The sequence below is a fragment of the Mesoplodon densirostris genome, chromosome 10 (genome assembly GCF_025265405.1).
Source record: "Mesoplodon densirostris isolate mMesDen1 chromosome 10, mMesDen1 primary haplotype, whole genome shotgun sequence".
NCBI lineage: Eukaryota > Metazoa > Chordata > Mammalia > Artiodactyla > Ziphiidae > Mesoplodon > Mesoplodon densirostris.
The window spans coordinates 29,081,857-29,106,772 of record NC_082670.1 but is presented as its reverse complement, the minus strand read 5'-3'; the positions used below and the strand labels follow the sequence as shown (position 1 = coordinate 29,106,772).

The following is a 24,916-nucleotide window of genomic DNA, read 5'->3' as shown; positions in this document are numbered from 1 at the left end:
AAAGCAGGTGGTGCCGCTTGTTGAGACAGTATGATTGGCATCATGTCCCTCCCTGAGGAGGAGGTGGCTGGTATATTCCCTGCATGAGTCTATGGTGAACACGGAGGAGGCAGGGCAGGTGCTCATCTCCCCACTGAAGAGCCTGCACAGAGCCACCTCTCTGCCCTTTCAGATGCCTGACTGGGATACTGCTTCTTACAGATGTGTGGTCTTTTCATCTCTGGCTGTAATGTTACCCACGCGACCTAAGCTGTGACCATTATTCCTGACACTTTTTTGAGTGATGAGGCAAATCTCCCAGACCCAGGTGTACAGGGGCAGGGAGGATGGAGAGAGAGGTAGAATGATTAGGTAGTTTTGTTATTTTATTTCTGTGGTAACTTCAGCGCATTGTAAAGTTATATACTATGTTTAAACATCTCCCTAAAAAAGGCTGACCTATATAACAATCTAAATGGGACTGTATCCTTCTTCTACTACAAGGTGGGAGAGAATTCCCTTTGTAAAACTATGAATCCAAATAAATGACTGTTTACAAAAAACAATAAAATAATAGCACTCTCCTCTAGGTTTATGGTTTTAAATTAATTCATACACTTAAATACGTAAAACAATATCTATCACATAGCAACAGCTCAAGAAATGTCAGCTATTATTGAAGCAATTCCTTCCAATTCCCTTTTCTTTCAAAAATTTGCATTTCCTCCCAACCTAAACAAGGTCTAGGGATAAGTAGAAAACAAAAATGTGTTTTTTCCCCCTTTGGAACCAGGCATATAAAATCTTTAGGCAGAATTTTTATACCTCAGTTGGGTGAAACACAAGAGTCTGGTAAAAATACTTTAAAAAAACAATCCTCTTAAGAGTTTGGAATTAACATATACAAATCACTAATACAGTAAGTCCCTTACATACGAACCTTTAAGCTGTGAACTTTCAAAGATGCGAACTTGCCCCTGTATGCCAGCTGTTGCGCTGTACTACTGTACTTTTCAAGGTACTGTACTGTAAGATTAAAAATGTTTTATTTTTTGTGTTTTTTATGTAGTTTTTGTGTGAAAAGTATTATAAACCTATTACAGTACAGTACTATATAACTGATTGTGTCAGTTGGGTACCTAGGCTAACTTTGTTGGACTTATGAACAAATTGGACTTACGAACGCACTCTTGGAATGGAACTCGGTCATGTGTAGGGGACTTATTGTATATAAAATAGATGAACAGCAAGGACCTACTGTATAGCATGGGTACTATACTCAATATCTTGCAATAACGTATAATGGAAAAGAGTCTAAAAAAGTATATGTGTGTGTGTGTGTATAAAACTGAATCACTTTGCTGTACATTTGAAACTAACACAACATTGTAAATTAACTATGTTTCAATAAAAAAAAATCTTCTTAACTTAATGGCAAAGCACAGACTCTAGAATCAAAGAGACTAGTTCTAATCCTGGCTCTACAGCTTAAACTGTGGAAACCTAGGCTCACTTTGCACATCTGTAAAATGGGAATAGTGACATCTTCCCCCAGAAGGCTGTTGCATTTAGTGTGAGTACATATGTCATATAGAGTGGCTGGCACAGGCATGGCCCAGGGCAGGCCCTCCATGGATGGTAATGATTACAGTGTGTTTCCAGGGGTCCAGGCATCGGGGTCCAGAGTATCTGGGCTTTCACTCACCGTTCCACTCCCTGGTGGAGGTCTTGACTGTCAGCACCGACTCCGCTCCATTAGGATACCTCCTCGTGGTATAAAACCTTTTGTATATTTTAATTCCAGCAGAAGTGTTCCAGTACACCTCATCATAATTACTCATGTCACTGATGCACTTTATAGAAAAGCTTTGTCCCTCAGAAACAGAAATTGGGTCCGGGGTTATTTTTAGGTTGGCTAAAAGAATGCAAACAAAACAGACAAAAGAAAACCAATAACAAGTAAAATGTTTAGTCTTTCTGGTGACATCAACACCTGAGTGAAATTTCACATAGAGACAGAAAGCATGGGCTGTCCTGACTCTACTTGGGTCCATGCGGGATTGGTACCTTGCTGCTCCGGAGCTTTACTTGTTTCTAGGCTGTTCTCGGTGGTGCTCTGAACTGTACCCATTTCCATCACATGCCTTGGGAACTCGCGCACTTCCCCTTTGTGGCTGGAATTATCTCCTGATGATCAGCAGGGCAAAAGGTTGTAAACTACAGTGTCGACTTAACCCAAACTCCCCTCCAACCTTTTCCAGGCACCTCAAGGGGGACTCAATGGCTCAGTTCTTATAACCACATCATTCTCTACTCTTTGAAAATAACTTCAAAAAATACCATATTGTATTTTAATTTCTTTCTTCTGTATCTCTTCTCTATAAAAATGTGAGCCCCTTAAGAGTAGGACCCTCTCATCTGAGTCTTCACATCCCCAGCATTAGCACTGGGTCCAGTACCCAGCCAGTGCTTTTCAAGCAGACAAGTGGTTTTTGGAATTACATGTTAAGTACAGGGATCCCAGCGTTTACTGCCCAAATAGTTATACCTGGGCTGGGAAGTACAGGCACCCTAATTTATGTCCCTATTTACTCCTATTTCTGAGAATTTCCTTGTAAGTTCATGAGGAACTAGTCACTGAAACTGTTAACAAGATCCTTATAAATATAAAAGCTTCTATGAACATTCTACTGGTTTTGCCTCTGGTTCTCTTTCTACTCCTCTTTGAGCATAGCTGTCATTTCAAAATGCCATTCACTCTGTCTTCTCTACATGAACCATGTCATACCTTGAGCCCACAGATGCTGGCCAGCTTTTCCAATCAGTGTGGAATCTTATTCTTACTCATAAACAAAAGAAATCAGGGCTTTCCATAGTACCCTCCAGAAGCTGGGATTCAAATGTTCAGATGCAGCCCCAAAGTCACAGAGAAGGGATTCATATGCCCCTCATGTTGCCCTCCCTGGCTATAAGGATCTTGAGATGGTTTTCTAAGGCTGAATTGTTTCTGAGGGTGGAAAGGAAAAGGCGCATGGAAGCCTCAATCTGGTTCTCTTGATTCTCAGATGAGAATCAAACTACCAGACCGGTGGTTTTCAGCGAAGACTAAGCATATCCCTGAGACAGCCAAAAGCCCACAGAATCAACACAACTCTCTGAGTTAAAACTTGCAGGGTATACCTGCTCTCATTCTAGAAAACTGCAAATACCTCAAAAGACCCTGAACTTTTCTATAGTAATAATGTTTCAGATAAATCTAATCTTGATCTTTGTAAAAGTGCTAAGTCACGATAGTAGAACATGGAAACAAGAGTAACAAGTATGTTTATCTCAGTCCTTTCTCCAAATTGTTCAGAAAGGGGAACTGAGCATTTATCTAAATATAACAGTTTGTTTTTGTAAGATGGGTGGGTAGAAAAACACGTTTGTCTGCTCCACTTTGGCAGATAGGGATGAAGTTATAATGCTTTGTGATATGAGCAGAAGAAATGATACTTTTAAGAGGCCTAGAATTACTTAAAATATTTTTAAAAACCCACTTGTTACAACTGTAAAATAATCACAAAATGCCAGACTCTTAAATCTTCCTGCAGCATTCTCTCTGGAAAAGATGAAATGGGAGAGAAAGAGGGGGTGAAGGATGGTGGGGAGTGAACCAGGCTATTGGAATTCAAAGGAGGGAGAATGGGATTATGGGAGGACAAAGTGGGAAATCAGAGGTGTTATCCTCATTCAGGGACTCATCTGAGTGTGAAACCCTACTTCCCATCCACTTTCTGTCTTTCTAGTACAATGCAGGCTGTTCCTTCCCTGCAACCGCTGTTTCTTACCCCTACCCTTCCTGCTTTTAAAGACTTCGTAAGAATTTAAATGGCAGAGATGGAAATCCCATTATGTGGTTGACCCCCATCGCACTCTCACTACCATGGAAGGCCCTGCTTTACTGCTCATGGATATTCCCAGTTGATTGGCAGCCCTTAGTTTGAAGAGCAAGGCAAAAAATTCAAGCGAAAGAGTCCTTACCCACAGAGACGAATGTCACTTTTATGTCTTTACTGCCTCTGGCTCCGTGGGCGCTGATGAACTCACACGTGTAGATCACTGTCGTTCCAGACAATCTGCTTGGACACTGAGTGCCATCGGCCATGAGTGTGTATCTGCTGCAGCCAGTGTCTGTGTCTGTTTCAGGGCTTCCTGCAACAACATAAAAGAGGTTCTTTTACTGTCACAGTTGGCTGACTGTCTGAGTTGGTAGCAAAGAAGCCAAATCAGTGAAAAGGAATTCTTATTTCATTCAATTTCTTCTCTTTGAAGGGAGAGGCAGGGTTGTGTAATGGTTAGCCCTGCCACCTCAGGATCCACGTGGCCCGGCTGCAGATTCCAACTTTACTACGTACCAGTAGGGTGTTACTGGGAAAGTCACTAAACCACTCTGTGCCTCAGTTTCTCCAGATGTAACATGAGAATAAATAATAACAGCTGTGACCTGGGATTGTAGTCAGGTAAAAGGAGTTACTGTGTAAACACTTAGAACAGTGCCTGGCTGGGGCCGACCCCTAACAAAGACCCTTCGTGATGGTAGTTGGAGTGTGAAAAATAAAAAGAGAATCCATGTGTTTGGATATGACTTCAACTGGAAGGAAACAAATGTCAGATTATTTTGACTATTATTATTGTTGAAAGGAGGAAGAAACGGGACACGGACTCTGATATTCATCTCATTTGAGACCTGTTTTCATAACTTGTTCCTTCTTATTAGTATATATGTTTTAGTGGAAGCTTCAACGTCATGCTTTCTCAGGGTAACAGCAATTTACCCTTCAGAATAGCTGTTCACTATCTTCCTTTCCATTCCCAAGATGCTGTGCCCTCCAAGCCATCCTGCCTGTGGCTCTATAACAGCCCCTTGGCCATTTTTTCTAGTCCTGTTCCTTTACTCTCTCTCCTCCAACGCTGCCTTCTGCCATGTAGTTCTTTATTTATTTTTATTTTTTGAAGATGTTGGGGGTAGGAGTTTATTAATTAATTTATTTATTTTTGCTGTGTTGGGTCTTTGTTTCTGTGCGAGGGCTTTCTCTAGTTGCGGCAAGCGGGCGCCACTCTCCATCGTGGTGCGCGGGCCTCTCACTATCGCAGCCCCTCTTGTTGCAGAGCACAGGCTCCGGACCTGCGGGCTCAGCGGCCATGGCTCACGGGCCCAGCCGCTCCGTGGCATGTGGGATCCCCCCAGACCAGGGCTCGAACCCGTGTCCCCTGCACCAGCAGGCAGACTCTCAACCACTGCACCACCAGGGAAGCCCCTGCCATGTACTTCTGCCAGGCATTCTTCAAACACTGGCAATCTTCCAAACATTAAAGAAAAAAAAAACCCTTCTGATGAACTCCATCCAGCCTTGGCTGGATGATCAATGCTATTTAAAATATTTTGATTGATAAGTCACCAGTTTTTCTCCCCAGTCCCCAAGATGGTTGTTCAGAATACCAAACTGATTTCCCACCTTGAGTAAATTACCTGCTAGTTCATAGGTACAAATGTCCCTTTCATCTCCAAGGCTCACCCCTCTACTTACTTTTGGAAAACCTACTCTCTCTAATTCCCCCAGGACCTCACTCCATCCTTTATCGTTCCTCTCCCTTGACTGCACAACAACGGAAGTTACTGAATGCAGCCTACACGTTCGTGCTCTGTTTTCTGAAGTAGAGCTGGTAGGCAGTTATAAGGACGCTGCTCAAGGTTAAAGAATATCCAGTGAAAATTGCCCACGATGCTGAGGATACGTAAAGGCACGGTCTGCAAAGCTTTCATCCTTACCAGAAAGCAGTTATTGTGGCAGATGCAAAGTATGCAACTCTGTTTTAAATGTTGACATTTATCTTCTTTTTTTTTCTCCTCTCAAAAGTCTCGCAAAGTGGGTACCATTGTCACTATATAAAAGATGAAGGTCTGGGACTTCCCTGGTGATCTCGTGGTTAGGCTTCAGTGCTCTCACTGCCGCTGCCCAGGTTCAATCCCTGGCCAGGGAACTAAGATCCCTCAAGCTGTGTGGCGCAGCCAAAAAAAAAAGAAAAAAAAAGATGCAGTTCTCAGAGTCAAGATGACCCAAGTTGCTCTGCAGCAGAAACAGTGCAGAGCTGGAATGACAGCTCTTCAGGACCAGATTCTGTCTTACTGGAAAGCACGGGTGGTAAGGCTAATTTTTCTAGAGTAAAAGACTGGGCTCAAGTTCTTTTTTTTCTTTTTCCTTTTTTAAGCCCAATTTTCTGTGCATTCCTACAAGTAGAGAAATCACTATTTAAAATCAGATTTGTCGGGCTTCCCTGGTGGCGCAGTGGTTGAGAGTACGCCTGCCGATGCAGGGGACAGGGGTTCGTGCCCTGGTCCGGGAGGATCCCACATGCCGTGGAGCGGCTGGGCCCGTGAGCCATGGCCGCTGAGCCTGCGCATCCAGAGCCTGTGCTGCGCAACGGGAGGGGCCGCGGCAGTGAGAGGCCCGCATACTGCAAAAAAACAAAAACAAAAATAAATCAAATCAAATCAAATCAGATTTGTCTATGGCATCATTAGGAACACAGAGGGAGGCACAGAGGGGGAGGAGAGAGAGCAGTGGGTGAGGAGGGGAACTCTTGGTGCTCTCAGGGAGATGGTGGGCAGCTCACGGAAAGCCTCAGTCTCCTCATGTGGAAAATGAGGGATGGGATGAAATCCGTGGTTCTCACAATAACATCTCCTGTGAAACTGAAGAAGATTAAATTGCCTGGAGCCCAAACGTGGAGACTGTGAACAAGTGGCTCTCAGGTAGAACCTTGACAGCTGTTTTTTTTCAAAAAACAACTGTGGACACCCTGAGGGGCAGCCAGGCTGGGACAGGCCGCCTCTGACGGGGTTGTTTGCCACTTCTAGCCCCTTCTCTAGGTCTCCCCTCAGCCCCCGAGGCAGGCCTGTTTCTAGCGGTCCTTTATAATGTGACTTGAAGGCCACAAGGCCGATTTCTACTCAATAAAGAAAAAAAAAGTCTCACTTATCTCTTACTTATGCCCTCCTGGGCTACAAACATAACATTTCAGATGGCACAGAAGCATAACTAATAACGCACAATTAAAAATGTCAGTGGGGTCATTGGGAAGAAAAGACATAAGAAGGGAGACCATGGCGTTTGAGCCTGTCTCCCCACCATGAGTCACTCAGGGAGCTGAGTGTTCCGTGTTGTCATCTACACCCTGACAGTCAGCTAAGAGAGCTGACTTTACACCCTCTTGTAAAGACTCAAATCTCTTATCAATACTCCGCGTGACCACGGGCCCAGGGAGGATGGCAGGCAGGGAAAAGAAGAAGTTGACGAACTTGTCTGGAAACTGTTTTGTCAAAGAGGGAATTAGACTGTTATTTTTTCATCATCACATAACAAGAGCTACGGTGAGAATACAAACGCTGTTGCCTTCAAATTTCCCCAAGTGGTCAGTACCTTCCCGTACAGGCAAAGCTAGCGCTAAGTACAGGCGAACTAGAAGCTGCACTAATGACTATTAGTACCTCTGTTATTACTACTAGTACTCTTAATACTCTTACTTCTGTTACCATTACCATTTATATCATCAACCCATGCCCCACGATTTGAAATAGGCTCAGAAAGCCCTCCCTGTTCGAAAAAGACCGCCTTCTTAAAGCTAGAAATTCTGTCACTGCAGATTACTTCCTTTCTGTCTTATCCTTTGCCAGAAGTGCTTTGAAAATCCAGTGCAACCGTTTCTGAGAAGATGTAATACATTCACTTCTAGATGCTTTGGGGTGAATTATCTAGCTAGACGGCTTTCTGCTGAGCTGGAAAAATGGGTGATAAAAGAACTGGTGGAATCTGGAGAAAGACTGCCGCAGAGAGGGGATGGCAAGGGAGGTGGAAGGAGGGCAGGGTGTTGAAAGCAGGGGCTAAGTTCATCCGAGAAGAAACCCTGCCGGCCCCCGGTGGCCAGCCCTGTGGCAGGAAATCCACTGTTCTGCCGGTCGGTTCAGCCCACCCTGGGCATTACGAATGTCTGTAGCAGCGGTGGCCACAGAGAGGTTCCTGAGCATCTGCACAGCAGACTTCCTGGTTCTTTTGCCAGATGGCTAGGCTTTTCACCCCTCACAGTTGAAAGCGTCTAAGTCAGTACTCCGGGAACTGTGCAAGGTCCTTCTCCCATCTGGCAGTTCCTCCAGGATGCCTACACCTCCTCTTCCTTAAAAATTAGGGAAGTGACTAAATGGACCATATGTCAACATGTTCAACAGTTACCAGATGCTTTTCCCATTCTCTGGAGCACTTTAAGGTAGAGAACAAATGTGCTTTTCAAACTAGATGTGCTCAGAAAACGTTACATCCAAATTGATCCTTATTTTATTTATGATTTAATAATGTCTGATAGCAACGGCTTTATAAAATAAAAGCTCCACCACACTGATGTATTTCATGGGTAAAGCCACATTTTCCTTTAAGGATTTTTTACTAAAAATGTGAGCAAATAATACTGTCATTTCTTAAGGGAAAGATTGGATCTTGTTATGTGAGGTTTCTAGGCAGAAAACAGTCTTCTGTTTCAATACAAATTCTGCCGGATCAACTCACCCTAGTGTTGGCTCACAGGCATGTGTGATATAGTTTGACCAAGGCAAAGGCTGTGAAACAAGATGAGTCCCAATTCTCTTCTTTTCCTAATTATGACAACCTTGGATAAGTCATTTAATTTGAACCTTGATTTCCTTATTTGAAAATGGGAGGCAAAAAAATGCCAGCTTCAAACTTGTGGTCAAGTTTAAATGGGATTAAAAGTGCTAACATACCTTTTAAACATTGGTTGATCATAAACTAGTATACAAAACAGAATCACCAATGTTATTTTAATTTCTTCTTCTTCTTATCATTCACCAGTATAAACTGGAAGGCGGGGAATTCCCAGTGATATCTCAGATCCGCAAACAGGATCAGAAATTGACATTGGTTGAGAGACACACAGGTTGACAGAGAAAGATATAAAACCAGAGGCATGGAATCAGATAATACAGAAAGAGACATGGCTACAAAGGCAGAGAAGTGGGAAGGACAGACGCCAAGAGGAGAGACACAGGAATGAGACTCTCGGAGTCAGACCCCAAAGCAAAGCCAATGACCTCATCCTTGGCTCTTTGCTGAAGAGGGAAAGGAGAGGGCAGTGGGGACAAGCTTGTCTTGTCTGTAGGCAAGACACCATGGACCTACGTCATCCCATCACTCCCTCTTGGGTCTTCTCTGTCAGAATCTTGTCTACAACCCAAGCATGAAAATTGTGTTTGTATATTTTGGGAATTTTGTTTTAGAATGGCTAAGCTGGAGTTGCCATCAAACCTCATACTTTTTCAGTCTGGAAAAAAAAACAGCCACCTGACATTTGCTCTTTCACCAACCGCATCTCCCATTTTTACTTGGCCAAGAGGCAAAAACCTGTTTGCAAAAGGGCTTCTAACAGTCTCACCTGGAATGCTTATATTCCCCTCTTGCTTCCATTCCACTTGACTCCAATTCACCGTCATCTCACTGCAGCAGCTCAAAGACACAGGATTGTTGTCACACATCACCTTCATGTCTTCATTTGCCAAAATCCGGATGGATGTAACATCTATTTTTTTTCTGGACCCATATTCAAAAATATCTAATGTCAGTTTGCAAATATATTCACCTGTATCGAATACACAAAGGCATTTATTATTACTATTACATATGTCTTAGAAGAATGATATTACATATTTCCTTAGAAGAATGATAGCCTCATCTCATGGGTCATGATGGAACTTCATAAAACATCACTTTCAAAAGCATCTGAGACTTGGTCTAAACAACCCTAAAGGAACATTCAGGAAGTGCAGAAGGTCAAGGCAGGTATTTCTGAGGCCATAAGGTAAAAGAGAAGAGAGCTGTTCTCAGGAAAGAGCAGAAATCTGAGTCCTCGCTAGTAAGAAAAAAAAGTGTGGGGATGCTTCAGAGGTAGAAAGGGAAAATGGGAAAACCTTGGAGAATTAGGAGGTCATGTATAATTTTGGCATCCTATTTAACTCTGGGGCAGGTCAGAGTCAACAGACATATGATAGAACCCATGTGTCTGCAGCCCAGTTTCTCATTCAGAGAAAAAGAGATGCTCCTGGTGACATCTAGGTTACGATGGGGCTATTAAATTCTAGAACGTCAGGTAAAACTTACGCTTCTGTGGTTGCTGGGGAGGGACAAGTGGGAGGGATTGAAACAGAGGACAAGAAAATGGGGAGGGGGAGAGCAGGGACCCATATGTTCACTACCTTGATTGTGATGATAGTTGTACGGGTGTACACACATGTCAAAACTTATTAAATTATACACTTCACATATGTACAGCTTACTATATGTCAATTCTACCTCAACAAGGCTCTTCTAAATTTTTTTTTAATGTTAAAAAAAGGAGTTTACTTTTTGTCTTAGGTTCCAACTCATAAGCTTCAGTAAATGTGGAAAATTATATTTGTCTCCCAAGGTTAAATTTGCTTTGCATCATGGGATTAATTTTCAGTTTTGAGAAGCTGAGCTTGGTGACTTCCTTTTGAAGAGGAAAAGGCTGTCTACACACATCACCACGGTTTGATTCTCTCTTAGCTCTTCATTCCTCTCCTCGCCCTGGTTACTGGATGGCAACCCACCCGCGTCATCCTGAGTGATGTTGTAAATGGTGAGGCGGGACACGGAGGTCATGTTATTGAGCACGTAGGTGTAGATGGAGAACCTGCTGCTGTTCTGGATGTCGAAGCCTGTTTCCACGTGCTGCCAGGATATGTTGGAGGACAAAACTTCGTTCTCACACGTCAGAGTTACTGTATCCCCTTCAAGGATGATTTCTGGGCTGATGGAGAACTTCGTTTCATCTGGAAACCCAAACAGAAGATATTAGGGTCCCAAAGCAAATAAATGGAATTAATGCTACTCCCTGAATGCCACCACCACTGGGGTTTTCAAGAGGTCTCCATGGTGATGAATGAGGCAACGCGTCTTCCTCACTCCACCCCTGGGCAGCTGGGATCTGAGGCCCCTGAGTGACAGTCTGCCAGCTACTAGGGACATGGTTCCCAGTTTGGGATCTTTGCACACTTAACAGTCCTCAGTGGTACTAATGGGGTCCCAAAGCTATTTTCAATATTTCAAATCATCTGTCACAGACATAGAGAACAGACTTGTGGTTGCCAAGGGGGAGGGGGGGAGGGGAGGGATGGACTGGGAGCTTGGGATTAGCAAATGCAAACTATTATATACAGGATGGATAAACATCAAGGTCTTACTGTATAGCACAGGGAGCTATATTCAATATCCTGTGATAAACCATAATGGAAAAGAATATGAAAAAGAATGTGTAATATATATGTATAGCTGAACCACTTTGCTGTACAGCAGGAATTAACACAACATTGTAAATCAACTATACTTCAATAAAATTTATAAAATAAAATAAAAATGCCAAAAAATATTTAAATAGTCTGGTAGAAAATTGCACATTTGCTTATGAAAAAGCCACCACAGCTAACCTAAACATCAAGTTTCTTTGCTACCGATTTGAAAGATATCAACTGCTTCTTACTGATAACTGATACCTCATGCTGACTGAAAGCTCTGTCCTGTGTCTTTGATGAATTAAGAGTGGGAAAATAAATTAATTTTTACAATAAAGTATGCTTGGGAAATAAGAATGTTTTTAAAGACCTAACACCCATGGGCCCATAAGAGTGGGAGCTTATTAGATACACAGGTCTGTATTTGAATCCTGGTTCTGTACCAGGCATAGCTGTGTGGCCCTAGGGAACTTGCTTACCATCTCTGAGCCTCAGCTCCCTTGTCTGGAAAATAGGGGCAGTGAGCGCTACCACGGGAGGTGACTTGGAGGAATAGTAACTATTCTTATTGTTTTCACAGTAAAATTCTGGGGAACCCTGGTATTAAGCCATTTCACAGACAGAAATGAAAACACAGTATTTGCTATTTTTGTGTGTGTTTTTATGGCTGTCCCTTGTTTACACAACATGCAGATTTTTCCCTCTAAGCTGTGCTATGTCCTTCATGAGTTCCATGTGTTGAGAAAATCAGAGGAGTTGGGGAAGGAGGTTTGGCCACTCCTCTTTTGGATGGTTCTTTATGCTCACGCCACACCCTGTTCGTACTGTAAACATGGGACTAAAATACCATACAATTAATTTAGGGTGCTATGATGTTCTGGTCAAAATATCAAGGTATCTAAAAATTTCTTATCCCGTTTTTTAGGCTCCTGGATAAAATAAGATTTCAGAAAATTGCATTCAACTATTAGGAAGCAAGGCCATCTGTGAATATTTCATGTGGTGAACTGACCAGGAAGGCACACAAACTTACGTTACTTACTATGTGGCCTTGAGCAAATGATTTAAATATAAGCCTCCATTTCCTCACCTGTAAAATGGTGATAATAGTATCTACCTCACAGGATGTATACATACACAGGATGTATGAAGATGAAAAATGTGTAAGACACTGGGTTGAACATAGAAAATATACAATAACCGTGCCCGCTTTTCATCAGTACCATTGCTAATTACAATGATCAGGAAAACTGCCGGTTTTCCATGGTTATATGGAATTGATCATAAATATATTGGGAGTGATTAAAGAAAGGGGTGTTCTGGTTAAGGGACCCTGCTGATTGATCAAACATCACTAGAGGATTAATATATGGCAAAATAAAAGGGACTATTCTGAAGATTGCCATGTGCCTTTCCTGTTTCATGAAGATGGACTTAAAAATAATTTCCTGATACCACCTCATTCATTCAGCATTTTTCTTTCTTTTTCTCTTCCTCTCCCCTGCACCCCTCACTCTTACTGCCAGATAAAATTATAATTTAAGAAAAACCCACCCAGGGACTTCCCTGGCGGTCCAGTGGTTAATACTCTGCGTTTCCAATGCAGGGGGCGTGGGTTCGATACCTGGTCGGGGAACTAGGATACCACATGCTGCGCAGCCAAAAAAAAAAAAAAAAACCTACTCAGCTACTTGACTTTTTTGGATACTTGTATTCTGGATAAACCCCACTAACCCTATGGAGAGTGGGCTGGTATTGAAGCTCCCTGGGGGTGGAGTTACATGTGACATAGTTCATGGTCATTGGTCTAAGGCTGTGCGTATCAAGGACAGAGATGAATGTAGATTCTCTTGCAAAAAGGGGCATCGAGTGTCATTCACAACAACTTCATGGCTCTTTGGAAGAAGAAGCCACAGACACTAGAGCACTTTTGTGGTTTTGGACTGACTGTCAGCCACCGGTCAGGAAAACTGCTGGATACTTATTCCTGTAAATGTCTGATTATATTCAGCACAATTGAAATTTTGGGGAAAGAGTCATCATAATTGAAGCTCATGTATGCTAGAGCTTGCTATTCTCCTGTGCCCTCAGAACCATAAAGAAAAAAAATTTTTTAGGCCAAAGCATCTGCCGGTTGGTGGGATGGCATTAGGGGCCAGGAAGGGGTTGGTGATGCTGGGATTACTTCCATGTGAGTCCACACCTGGAGGCCACTTATTTCCCTGCCTTGAATTTTTCAGTTTTCATCTATGAGGTTGCTGCCTTATTCATTCTGAATTTTTATCTTGCTGTTTTTCTCTTTCTTATGTTGTAGCACTTTCTTACCATTGTGTATATCCCTTTCAATGTTTTATTTTTAAAAATGATCCGATGTCTAAAAATATTAGCAGAGAATGTAAAGAGAAAGAGTATGAACCTGTTGTAAGGATGGTCTGACTCCTGAGAAGGGGCACTTTTCCTTCCAGCTGTGCCTCAGACAATCCCTTCAGTGCCCTCCCCATGGTGAACTGTGTTGTTCCAAAGAGGAGTCACCTTCACTCTGGAACCATGGACCTGAGTTAGACAGAACACCTACCGGCCAGTGCTGGTCCACCAGATCTCTGCTCAGTTGGCTCCCCTTTCTATCCCCCAAGTAACAATCGTTCCACCCACCTAATTCCACAACAGAGCTCAACTCTATACCCCATTTGTAAAATGAGGGAGAACATCTACAATACCAGGACTCTTACCACTGCTACATCTGATCCAAAGCAGTGTTTCTCAAACTTTCCATGCATCAGAATCACCTGGAGGGCTTGCCGAAACACAGATTGGTCCAGGTTGGTCTGGGGTGGCCCCAAGAATTTGCTTTTCTAACAAATACCAAGATGATGCTGATGCTGCTGGTCTGGGGGTCACACTTTGAGAACTACTGCTCTAAAGTAACAACGGTCCCCCTAGTCAATATCAATGCATTTCATGAATATCCCCCACTTCCACCACCACAGTGTTAGTTCTACTTTTTTGGATGTTTTGGGTCCATTAATTTAAAAAAATCCATAAACCCAAATGGCTCTGTGGCCCCCTTGTAAAATCTCTCCCTCCTGGGACCCCTGCCCCCACCGCTTCCCCAGTCGCAGTGATATTAGCAGTGTAAGGAGGCTCTGAACAGGCCTAAGATGGGGAGAAGGCACCAAAACTCTATGCCAGGAACTGGAGAGTCTCTCTCCACCGATGACACTGTAATGTGATTTCCCAGGTTTACGCATGATGATAAATGCCATTACCATATCTAAGTAGAATCTACATATTGGAAAAATGTAGCGATGGTCTACTTACTGCTGTAAGTAACTTGGAAGGAACTGCTATCCATCTTGTAGGTCTGATTGAGGTTCTGTGTTACTTGCTCGTTTGCTTTGCGCATTAATTTAGGTGATGCTGCTGTTGTCGTGACTTCATACACCACAACCACACTTCCAGGCCTGGATGGAGACCAGTCAGTTCAGTAAAGCAGTAAGTGATCTGGAAGAGTCTAGATCCTTATGGTTTATTTGCATAAGAAAACAAAATGGCAGGACGAGCCTGGGGACTTTATCTTCAAGGGTCCACTGAAATCCAACCTGTTTCTAAGCTCTAGCTGAAAGCCTGAGGCAGGGCTCGAACACTCAAATGTCTGCAGATGGGTAACATCAATGACTGGAATAGCCAGATGGGGCGGAGTGAATTGAATCCTACAAGTGGGTCAAAGGATATAAGCCACAAGGTAGAGACTGTTGTCACACAGTCTGCTGGCCCAGGTTACCAGCTATGCTGAATATCCAGTGAAGCCAAAATCCTCAACGTTTCTGTAAACATTCTTCGTTTTTTAATTGGCAGCTAACTTTTTGAAACACTGTGCAAACACACTTAGGGCTGCCCGGTGCCTAACTCCACAGGAATGCATTCCCATGACAGTGTGCAACTCTGTGGCCATGGCTAGCTGACTAACTTTTTTTAATAAAGGCATCATTGCATGCATGACTTTATTTCATTTTTGTATTTCTGACTTCCCTAGATGGCAAACGTATCTCACATCTTTGTTTGCAAAATTCTTGCATGCATAGAATGAACACAAGTCTTTTTCTCACCTTCCTTCTAAGTAGGTACATCTCTAAGGAGTGAGCTACTGTTCTCAGTGTTTCCTTTCACTTGAAGCCCTGGAAATCTGACATTGTCTTCACCTTTACCAAACTGCCCCCACTGGGCATCCCAGATGGTGCCCTTCTAACGGGCTTTTGCTTTTTCACTAATGTTTTGGTATCTGCCATTGGATAAAAATGACCCAGTTATAGCATTCTTACCTGAACTCTGTCACTGTCACCAATTTGAAGCCTGGTAAAATACTGTAACCCTTCCAGAACTGGAAAATAAAGCAAGACAAGTGTCACGGATCAAGGTCCACTGAGAGACGGGTCAACAATTTGCAACAGAGTGAAAAGTGTCTATTTCTTATCACCCTGGGTAAAATGCTCTCCTGTATATTTTGTTAGCACTAGCACTGGCAGATCTTTGAAGAAGTAATTCCTATCTACCTAGGTCATTCTGGGTTCTCCAGGAAGCAAACACCAGAGTAAATGTGCAAAAAATTTACTTAGGGAAATGCCTCAGGGAAAAAAATGAGAAGGCAGTGGGGAAGGCAGGGAGAGCCATCAGACCCGAGTGAAATTGTACAGGAGGAGAAGCTGGATGAAATCATCCTAGACTGAGCCTGGGAAGGTTCAGTACAGCCTTCAAAGGAGTCCCACGTTTGCTAGACAGACCCGCCCTGCTCATTCACTAGCAGCAGGCAGCCAGCACTGCCACGCGGCAGCAGCCGGGGCCCTCAATCAATTGCATTTCCTGTAGTTGGAAATCTTCGAGGTGCCTTCTTGCGACTGCCACACTGCCAGATCGGATCCCTCACTTAACATATCACAGCTTTGGGCTTCCCTGGTGGCGCAGTGGTTGAGAGTCCGCCTGCCGATGCAGGGGACTAGGGTTCGTGCCCCGATCCCGGAAGATCCCACATGCCGCGGAGCGGCTGGGCCCGCGAGCCATGGCCGCGGAGCCTGTGTGTCCGGAGCCTGTGCTCCGCAATGGGAGAGGCCACAGCAGTGAGAGGCCCGCGTACAGCAAAAAATAAAAACAAAAAAAAACCAAAAAACATATCACAGCTTTGGTTGAGCCAATGTGGGTTGTTTTTTGTTTTTTGGTTTTTTTGCGGTACGCGAGCCCCTCACTGTTGTGGCCTCTCCCGTTGCGGAGCACAGGCTCCGGACGCGCAGGCTCAGTGGCCATGGCTCATGGGCCCAGCCGCTCCACGGCGTGTGGGATATTCCCGGACCGGGGCACGAACCCGTGTCCCCTGCATCGGCAGGCGGACTCAACCACTGCACCACCAGGGAAGCCCCGCCAATGTGGTTTTTACTGATGTTTTTACTTCATTTTGTTTCCCTGAATTCCAACCCCACAGGAAATTCAATTTGAATCAAGTCATATTTACAGGGCGGATGCCATGTGCAAAGTGCTGTGTTAAGTATAAGTAGCTGGATGGGTGAGATCCAAAGATTAATATGTAACTCTCCTTTTTTCCTCAAAAGTGTATAATTTAGTGTGTCATGTGTGTGCATGAGGAGAATTCTCATGCTGTGCAGAACGAGTACATGTCGGATATGCAAATCAGATATCCTACAGCTCTTCTGTATCAGAGTTTCATCATGGCGCCCATGAACAATGGTAATATTTGACTGGGTAAGCAGGAGGCTGCTCCTGGCTTGAGGCAGAGGGCTGGCTGCCCAGAGGGTTAAGAGGAGTCATTACCTCAGCCCACCTGTAACAATTTGTACCACACCAGTTGAGAAGCTCTATTCCAAATGAATTGACTCAAGCAAAGCATTTAGGTTTAGATGAATTAATCCAATGTAAAGCCCTTAGAATAATGTCTGGCACACAGTTTACACTGAGAGAATATCCTCTTTTTTTGCACGAGTAAATTTACATGTGTGTACAGTCTTTTTAATATTCTTTTCATTATGGTTTATCACAGGATATTGAATATAGTTCCCTGTGCTGTACAGTAGGACCTTGTTTATCCATTCTATATATAATAGTTTGCATCTGCTCATCCCAAACTCCCAATCCATCCCTCCCCTTCCCCCACTCCCCCTTGGCAACCACAAGTCTGTTCTCTAGGTCTGTGAGTCTGTTACTGTTATGTGGAATCTACAATATGACACAAATGAACCTATCTACACGAGTAAATTTAAATCTGCCTTAAGTGTGAATGCCTTGGGACCTCCAGTGTAGAGTGGTGTGGAATCCTCTGTGCCAGACTTGGGGTGGTCTGCACAAAAGATGTTAGGGGTTTCACCCATGTGATGTGTGAAGACGAATAGAAATGCACCATCTTGTGCTTCTAGACCAGGTTCTTGGACCTTTTAGTAGGTTTCTGTGAGTTGATGCTGCCAAATTTTATGTGAATCAATTCTATCCTGGGAGGAAGTTCCACGTATAGGTCAAGATGGTGTCCAATCATCCCCTGAACACTGTCTGATTTGAGCGCTTCTTAATTCGTCATCCCAGAGGTATAGAAATAATTTCAACATTCACATTCATAAATTCTGACAGATTCAAGCAAACGACCCACTGTAAATGCAATAGATTCAGTTCAGCTCAGAGTCTGTTGGTCAAGAGCCTCCTGGGACCAAAACTCACCGCTGTTTCCAAGTCAGTCTTGTAGGACCTATAGAGGGCAGAGGAAGAGTTCTTGAGTTCTTCTTGAAAGCCCACATTGAGTCTGACTGACATTCGCAGGGTAATATCTGCTGAAGAATACAGGGCAATATTTTAAAAATCTCATGTCAGCATTTGAGTACACACAGGACAGAGAAGTGTTTGGTTGAGTTGATATCAAATAGCCACTCAACAAACAAACATTCAGTGAGCAGTGACTTACCTCCCTGGAGCCGGCAAAAAGGTCCCTTGGGAGGCAGTCCCTTAAGGAGACTGCAGTGATGCCCTGAAGGGGAGCCATCATGCCCTTGACAAGTGAGATTGTGGAGGCACCTTTCCTGAGGCCACTTATAGCCTTTCTCACAGGAGCACCGGATTTCATTTCCAGTAGGTCTGCAGACTGTCATCAACCAGAACAATGAGGAGAGAAAAGGTAGTTACCGCCTTTGTGTTTATAGATGTCAAGTATTTATACTTGTAGGAAACGCTAACTCCACTTCATATTGCCCTTCTGGGAAGTTCAGTAGTACCGCATGAGATTCTCATGATTGCTGTACATGTAACCTTGCTGTTAGGCACGGCCATCTAAAAGATGACAGCTCTGACTATCCCAGGGGCTGCCTACAATGATAAAGTGCTAAACAGATTCCCGGACTAGAGGGGATGGCAGCCAGCCTCCAAGATGGCACCACCCATCCCTGCCTCACACCTTTATAACTCCCTCTCATGTTGTACTAGGGTTGGTCTGTGTGACCAAGAGAATATAGAAAGAAGTGGTGGTGCATCACTTCTGAGATTAGGTTATAAAAGACACTGTGGCTTTCCTCTTGGTTATGCTCTCTCTCTCTCTCTCTCTCTGATCACTTGCTCTGGGGGAAGCCAGCTGCATTGCATGAAGACATGTCATAGAGAGGCCCACGTGATTAGGAACTGAGGTCTCTAGCCAATAGCCAGTGAGGACCTGAGGGCTGCCAACAACCGCAGGCGTGAGCCTGAAAGTGGGTTTTCGAGCCTTCAGATGATTGCAACTCTGGCTGACGGCTTGACTACCACCTCATGAGAGACCCCAGAGCCAGTGCCATCCAGCTAAGCTCTTCCTGGATTTTTGGCCCTCAGAAACTGTGTGACGTAATAAACATTTGTAGCTTTTGTTTGGTTTGTTTTGGGGTTTTTTGGGGGATCATTCTGTGCGGCTTGTGGGATCTTTGTTTCCCAACCTGGGATCAAATCCGGGCCCTCGGCGGTGAAAGCGCAGAGTCCTAACCACTGGATCGCCAGGGAATTCCGAGTTTTTTTTTTTTTTTTTGGCGGTACGCGGGCCTCTCACTGTTGTGGCCTCTCCCGTTGCGGAGCACAGGCTCCGGACGCGCAGGCTCAGCGGCCATGGCTCACGGGCCCAGCCGCTCCGCGGCATGTGGGATCTTCCCAGACCGGGGCACGAACCCATGTCCCCTGCATCGGCAGGCGGACTCTCAACCACTGCTCCACCAGGGAAGCTCCGAGTTTGTTGTTTTAAGATGCTAAGTTTGGGGGTAATTTATTACGCAGCAACAGATAGCAAATATAGAGTATAAGTAAAAATTCTAAACTTGTGCCTTTTACATGTCAAGTCAAATGTGAACAGCCCAAACAGACTCCAATCCCATTAAAAACTGACACTGAAAAATGCTCTGAAAACAGAGGGTTTGGAATTTATGTCTAAAACTGGACTAAAGCCACATCACTGTGAGCTGTTTGTTCTGCAGGTGGGCATCTAGGCAAAGGCCCACAGAGTGACCACCCAAAGGAAAGCCGTCAAATAATTGTTCCTGAAATAGGAGGGACAACCAAGTCCCCTGGAATCCTTGGACTCCGCTCCCGTCCTGTGCTCCAGCAGCGGGAGGGGGTGAAGCAGAATCAGAAGGAAAGGAGGAAGTCAAGGCTGCTAGTCAGTGTGGTGAACATTGGCCGGGGATAATTCGAAGGGAGCCAACAAGATCCCCTTTGTCAAAATCTCTCTCCCGCTGCAGTGAAAAGCATTTTTTTGGTTGTATTATTTTTGTTGTTGTTGTTTTTCATTTACTTATTTTTGAGATGGATGTGGAGGTGATATTCGCAGAACTTTTGACTCCATGTAAAATACAAATGTGCCTTAAGAGGATGGCAGAAGCGACCACCCCTGGACCACCTACCGCATTTAGGGCTTGACACACATTGGTCAAAAAAATCCTCAGTTTTCGGGCTTCCCTGGTGGCGCAGTCGTTGAGAGTCCGCCTGCCGATGCAGGGCACATGGGTTCGTGCCCCAGTCCGAGAAGATTCCACATGCCGCGGAGCGGCTGGGCCCGTGAGCCATGGCTGCTGAGTCTGCACATCCGGAGCCTGTGCTCCGCAACGGGAGAGACCACAGCAGTGAGAGGCCCGCGTACCGAAAAACAAACAAACAAACAAACAAAAAAATCTTCAGTTTTGTGTACTATGATTAAAAATGCCTTTCAGATAACTAATAAGAACGTACTGAATAGCACAGGAAACTCTATTCACTGCTTTGTAATGACTGATATGGGAATAGAATCTAAAAAAAGAGTGGATATATGTGTATGTATAACTGACTCACTTTGCTGTACAGTGGAAACTAACATTGCAAATCAACTATACTCCAATTCAAAAAAATTGATTAAAAAACATGCCTTTCTTGAAAGGATCATAAGGTAAGCTGTTGGAAGAGTGGGTGGGGGAGGCACAGGAAGAGGGGAACGGAGAAAATTTGGGGTGCTTAGATATGCGTATCATGGTCAGTAAGTCTAATCTTCCTCACCCAGCCATCCCATTACCTCCTCTCTGAGGTCAACTCTCCCCGGGCTACCCCCCTCCACACCCCACATCTCCCTCTAACAGGAAGGGGCTCAGAGCAACATTTCTCCTGATTGACCCAATCCTCCTATTTCAAGCAATGGGTCTTTTACTCACCTGTTGTCACCTCGATGCTCAAAATGTTGGTAGCTGGGTCAGTGTCATCCCCTTGAACTGGAAAACTGAGGCTTTTCAAGTACGCTTTGCTAGGCCCCAGGAAGGAGGCATCTTCAAAACTGACCTCAACATCAACAGTGAACTCTTGGGCTGCAGGACTGCTCATGGCAACTGGAACTAAAGCATATGAAGGCTGTGAGAACTCACTGTGGCGGGCAGAGAGAGAACATGATGGACCTTTCAGCGCTTAAAGCCAATGACGTTTTAATTAGGTGGTTGGGTTGAACAGATGCACACTACTATATATAAGATAGATAACCAACAAGGACCTACTGTGGAGCACAGGGAACTCTGCTCAGTGTTCTGTGATAACCTATAGGGGAAAAGAATCTGAAAAAGAATAGATATATGTACATGTATAACTGAATCACTTTGCTGTACACCTGAAACTAACACAGCATTGTAAATCAACCACTCCAATATAAAATAAAAAGCAGAAGTTTCTTGGGAATCCCCTGGGGTCCAGTGGTTAGGGCTCCACGCTTCCACTGCAGGGGGCATGGGTTTGATGCCTGGTCGGGGAACTAAGATCCCACACGCTGTGTGGTGCAGTTAAATTAATTAATTAATTAATTAAAATTTTTAAAAAAGCTAATGACGGGGACATGTGGATGCCGGACACATCAGCCTTTAAGAATTTCTAGGGCTTCCCTGGTGGCGCAGTGGTTGAGAATCTGCCTGCTAATGCAGGGGACATGGGTTCGAGCCCTGGTCTGGGAAGATCCCACATGCCACGGAGCAACTAGACCTGTGAGCCACAACTACTGAGCCTGCGCGTCTGGAGCCTGTGCTCCGCAACAAGAGAGGCCGTGACAGTGAGAGGCCCGTGCACCGCGATGAAGAGTGGCCCCCGCTCGCCACAACTAGAGAAAGCCCTCGCACAGAAACGAAGACCCAACACAGCCAAAAATAAATAAATAAAAACAAGTGTGGGGTTAAAAAAAAAAAAAGAATTTCTAATGAACTTTTTTAGAGAAAAAGAAGTTTGTTTACTGATCACCACCAAGCCCTCCCTTCATGATTCTTCCTCTCTACAACTCTGCTATATTAGAGGAGAAAGGAAAGAGATCTAGCTTGTATCAGTGCTGTGGTCTCTGGCCATTTGAGAGCTTCACAGGCCAAGCTGAGGACTTGTCCATCCTCTCCATTCCCACAACCTCCTTGGTGTCCAAGGCCAAGGGTGACTGTGTGGAAAATGGACTCAAATGGGACACGAATAGAAGCAGGGAGACCCAGCAGGGAGGCTCGGCAACCGTCTAGACAATAAAAGCCACAGTCCTGACTCACCAGCATGAGTCAGTATGTTTCTGACACCATTCAATGGTCATGCATGTGTTTTGAGAGCTGAAGGATGCACGCACGGCTTGAAGACCTCTGGGAAAAGTCATGTAGTTAATTCCCTTTGTTCTTAGCCTGTGTGCTCAGCATGGGGTCTTTGTTCTTACTCTGTATCTCTGGTGTTCAGCACATGCTAGGTACTCAACAAAAGCAAAATTGGCAAACTGGAAATTAAAATAAAAGAGATCTTCAGCAATTCATTGTTCTTCCAAATCGTCTCAAGACTGGTTGCCTGGCTAGCATTCTAGATGAGTCTGCTTCCCAATCCAGGCAAGCCAGACAATAGATCTATTGGAATGTTCCTGCATAATTACCACTATTACATCATGTCTGGGCTGTTGGTTGTAAGTTCTCAAGGGCAGGAACTGTTTCTTTCACTTCTCATGGCCTTACCCACTCCATCTGGCATGGAGCCCAGCACATAATAAATTCATGTCCAATCAATTCTTGATAAACCTGCGATTTCTGAGTTGAGTCACAGATTCACCTTTCTGTCATGGCCAGAATCTTTGGCTCACTCCTGGTTGAAATATATAACTGGAGCAGAAGCCATGGGCGTGGTTAGTAGCTAATGAAGAACCTTCAAAAAATAGGAGAATTTTTAATACTGATGCCTTGAGAAGACAAGTTGTGGCTTATTTTATCTTGTCAGTCAAAGAAGGAAGAGATTAGTGAATACTTGCAAGACTTTTACTTTAAAATATAAGTAAAATCTGGAAGTACAATACATATATATATGTATGTATATATATATATATAACCATAACATTAAAATTCTATGTCTGTTTTCTAAAAAGACAAAGAATTTCCCCCATAATATCACAAGATTTGTTTTAAATATTCCAAGGATTATTTATGAGAAACACTAAAATGGAGTAAGTTTACTATGGGAAACTCCAACTGATAAATGTTTATTGTAGAAAATGGTCCACTTACAGCTGTCAACTATGCTTGTCCAGGAGTTTGGTTTTACTTATCAACCTTGTTGAGAATTATTTCATTTTGGCATCCTTCAACTTGCTGTAATTAACTCAAACTGTAACAAATGTCTGTGCACATTTTCTTAAAATTAGGAATGCATTTTACGGTATGTTTCCTCCTTATAAAAATGTATTTATAAGTAGAACACCGTGACTTTTAAAACCCAGTGCGGAATCTCAGTTGGTCACGATATTATGGCATTGCTTGAAATTTCCTGTTTTCTTTCTGATTTGCAAATGGTTCTGTGATGCAAACAAGCTTCCTGGAAGGACTGCTAATCTTAATCGGAGTGATCCTAATCCTAGACATAGTATGTGGCCTGCTGGGAACATTTGCAAGGAGGGCGGCTGCATGATATTTATAAGCTCTGTTTTAGAGCACATTCTTTTTCCTGAAAAGTAATGCAGCAATGTTTATACCCTCCAGAGGATTCAGAAGCTCCAGGATCCCCTTTGCTGTGGTCAGTCTACTCTCCTCCCAGGAATGAATGTAAACAGGATTTCCTGGACGGTAGCTGCTTTTGAGATGAGTGAGTTCAGTAACAATCCTGTATCACCCACTCCATCACCTGCATTATTGCCTCCCAGGGTCTGATCTCAGCATGATTTCAATGCCTGTCTGAGGGTCATTAGTATCACCCATGCCTGAGCCCACCTCTCTCTGCTCTTTACAGAAGTAATTGGAGAACGATCATGTGCCTGAAAAGCACATGGTGCGTCCTGGATGTCATCATTCCCCACTGAAGCCAAGGTAGTTCTTCCACTGAGATCCTACAAGGAGCTGAGCCAAAAGCTTAAAATACCACTAAGAGGACAGTTCCTGTGACTTTAGCGAGTTCTAGTCTATGGCACTTGTGCAAATATTCATTGAAGCACCAGCCTCTAAGACCCCCTTCCCCTCAGCCACCTTTTATGTTCTTGACAACTTCTAAGGGAGTTTCAGAATAACCCTCAGCCTGAGCATCAGTTCTCCATAGAGACTGATAAGGATGGGGAACATTTAACAGAGAAAGAAATGTCTTCTTGAAAATGGTCAATTCTTCCAAACAGGCTCAAAAACACCATAGTAACTCAGGAGGCTACAGGCTTGCCCTTGGAAATCATCTATTCCCGTGGTCCCCACTCCTGACTGATGATTATCCACACATAGGGATTCTACACACACAGATATTGTGGAGCCTCAACCCAGGTGAGTCAAAGTAGAATCTTTATAAGTTAGTCCCAGAAATCTCTGCTTTTAGGCATGAGAAAAATGATTCCCCCAAAGAGTAAATGACTTGCCCCAGTTTCTGCTGCTTGTTGGTGGTGTCCACAGGCCCAGAACTTGGATCTCTGGACTTCTAGAATGGGGTTCTTTTCATTACCTCACTCTGACAGTGTGACTGGTAGAATCATTTCTCCCTGAATGGTGCCATGTGTTCCTCAGGAAAAGAGAATAAAGGATGTTTTTGGAGGTGGGGTGGGCGTGCAGTAATTAATAACTTGAAAGATAGAGATAGCTTGGCTGGACCTACCAGTGACCATTG

The 24,916-nt window shown here is 43.9% G+C and overlaps 1 protein-coding gene across 2 annotated transcripts in view; it reads right to left on the bottom strand.

Moving 5' to 3' along the window:
* The window catches only part of ADGRF5 (adhesion G protein-coupled receptor F5), a 112,781-nt gene that overhangs the window by 16,739 nt on the left and 71,126 nt on the right, over positions 1-24,916 (bottom strand). The window contains exons 4-12 of one of the 2 annotated variants that reach the window (XM_060109573.1): positions 21,013-21,189; positions 18,288-18,464; positions 18,047-18,153; positions 15,655-15,713; positions 14,654-14,796; positions 10,655-10,876; positions 9,463-9,666; positions 4,003-4,173; positions 1,685-1,894 (exon numbers count right to left, since the gene is read on the bottom strand). In XM_060109573.1, the coding sequence (XP_059965556.1) occupies positions 1,685-1,894; positions 4,003-4,173; positions 9,463-9,666; positions 10,655-10,876; positions 14,654-14,796; positions 15,655-15,713; positions 18,047-18,153; positions 18,288-18,464; positions 21,013-21,189 (1,470 nt within the window). Of the gene's footprint in view, positions 1-1,684; positions 1,895-4,002; positions 4,174-9,462; positions 9,667-10,654; positions 10,877-14,653; positions 14,797-15,654; positions 15,714-18,046; positions 18,157-18,287; positions 18,465-21,012; positions 21,190-24,916 lie in introns of those variants that run through there. The other variant, XM_060109572.1, reaches the window with a different exon arrangement.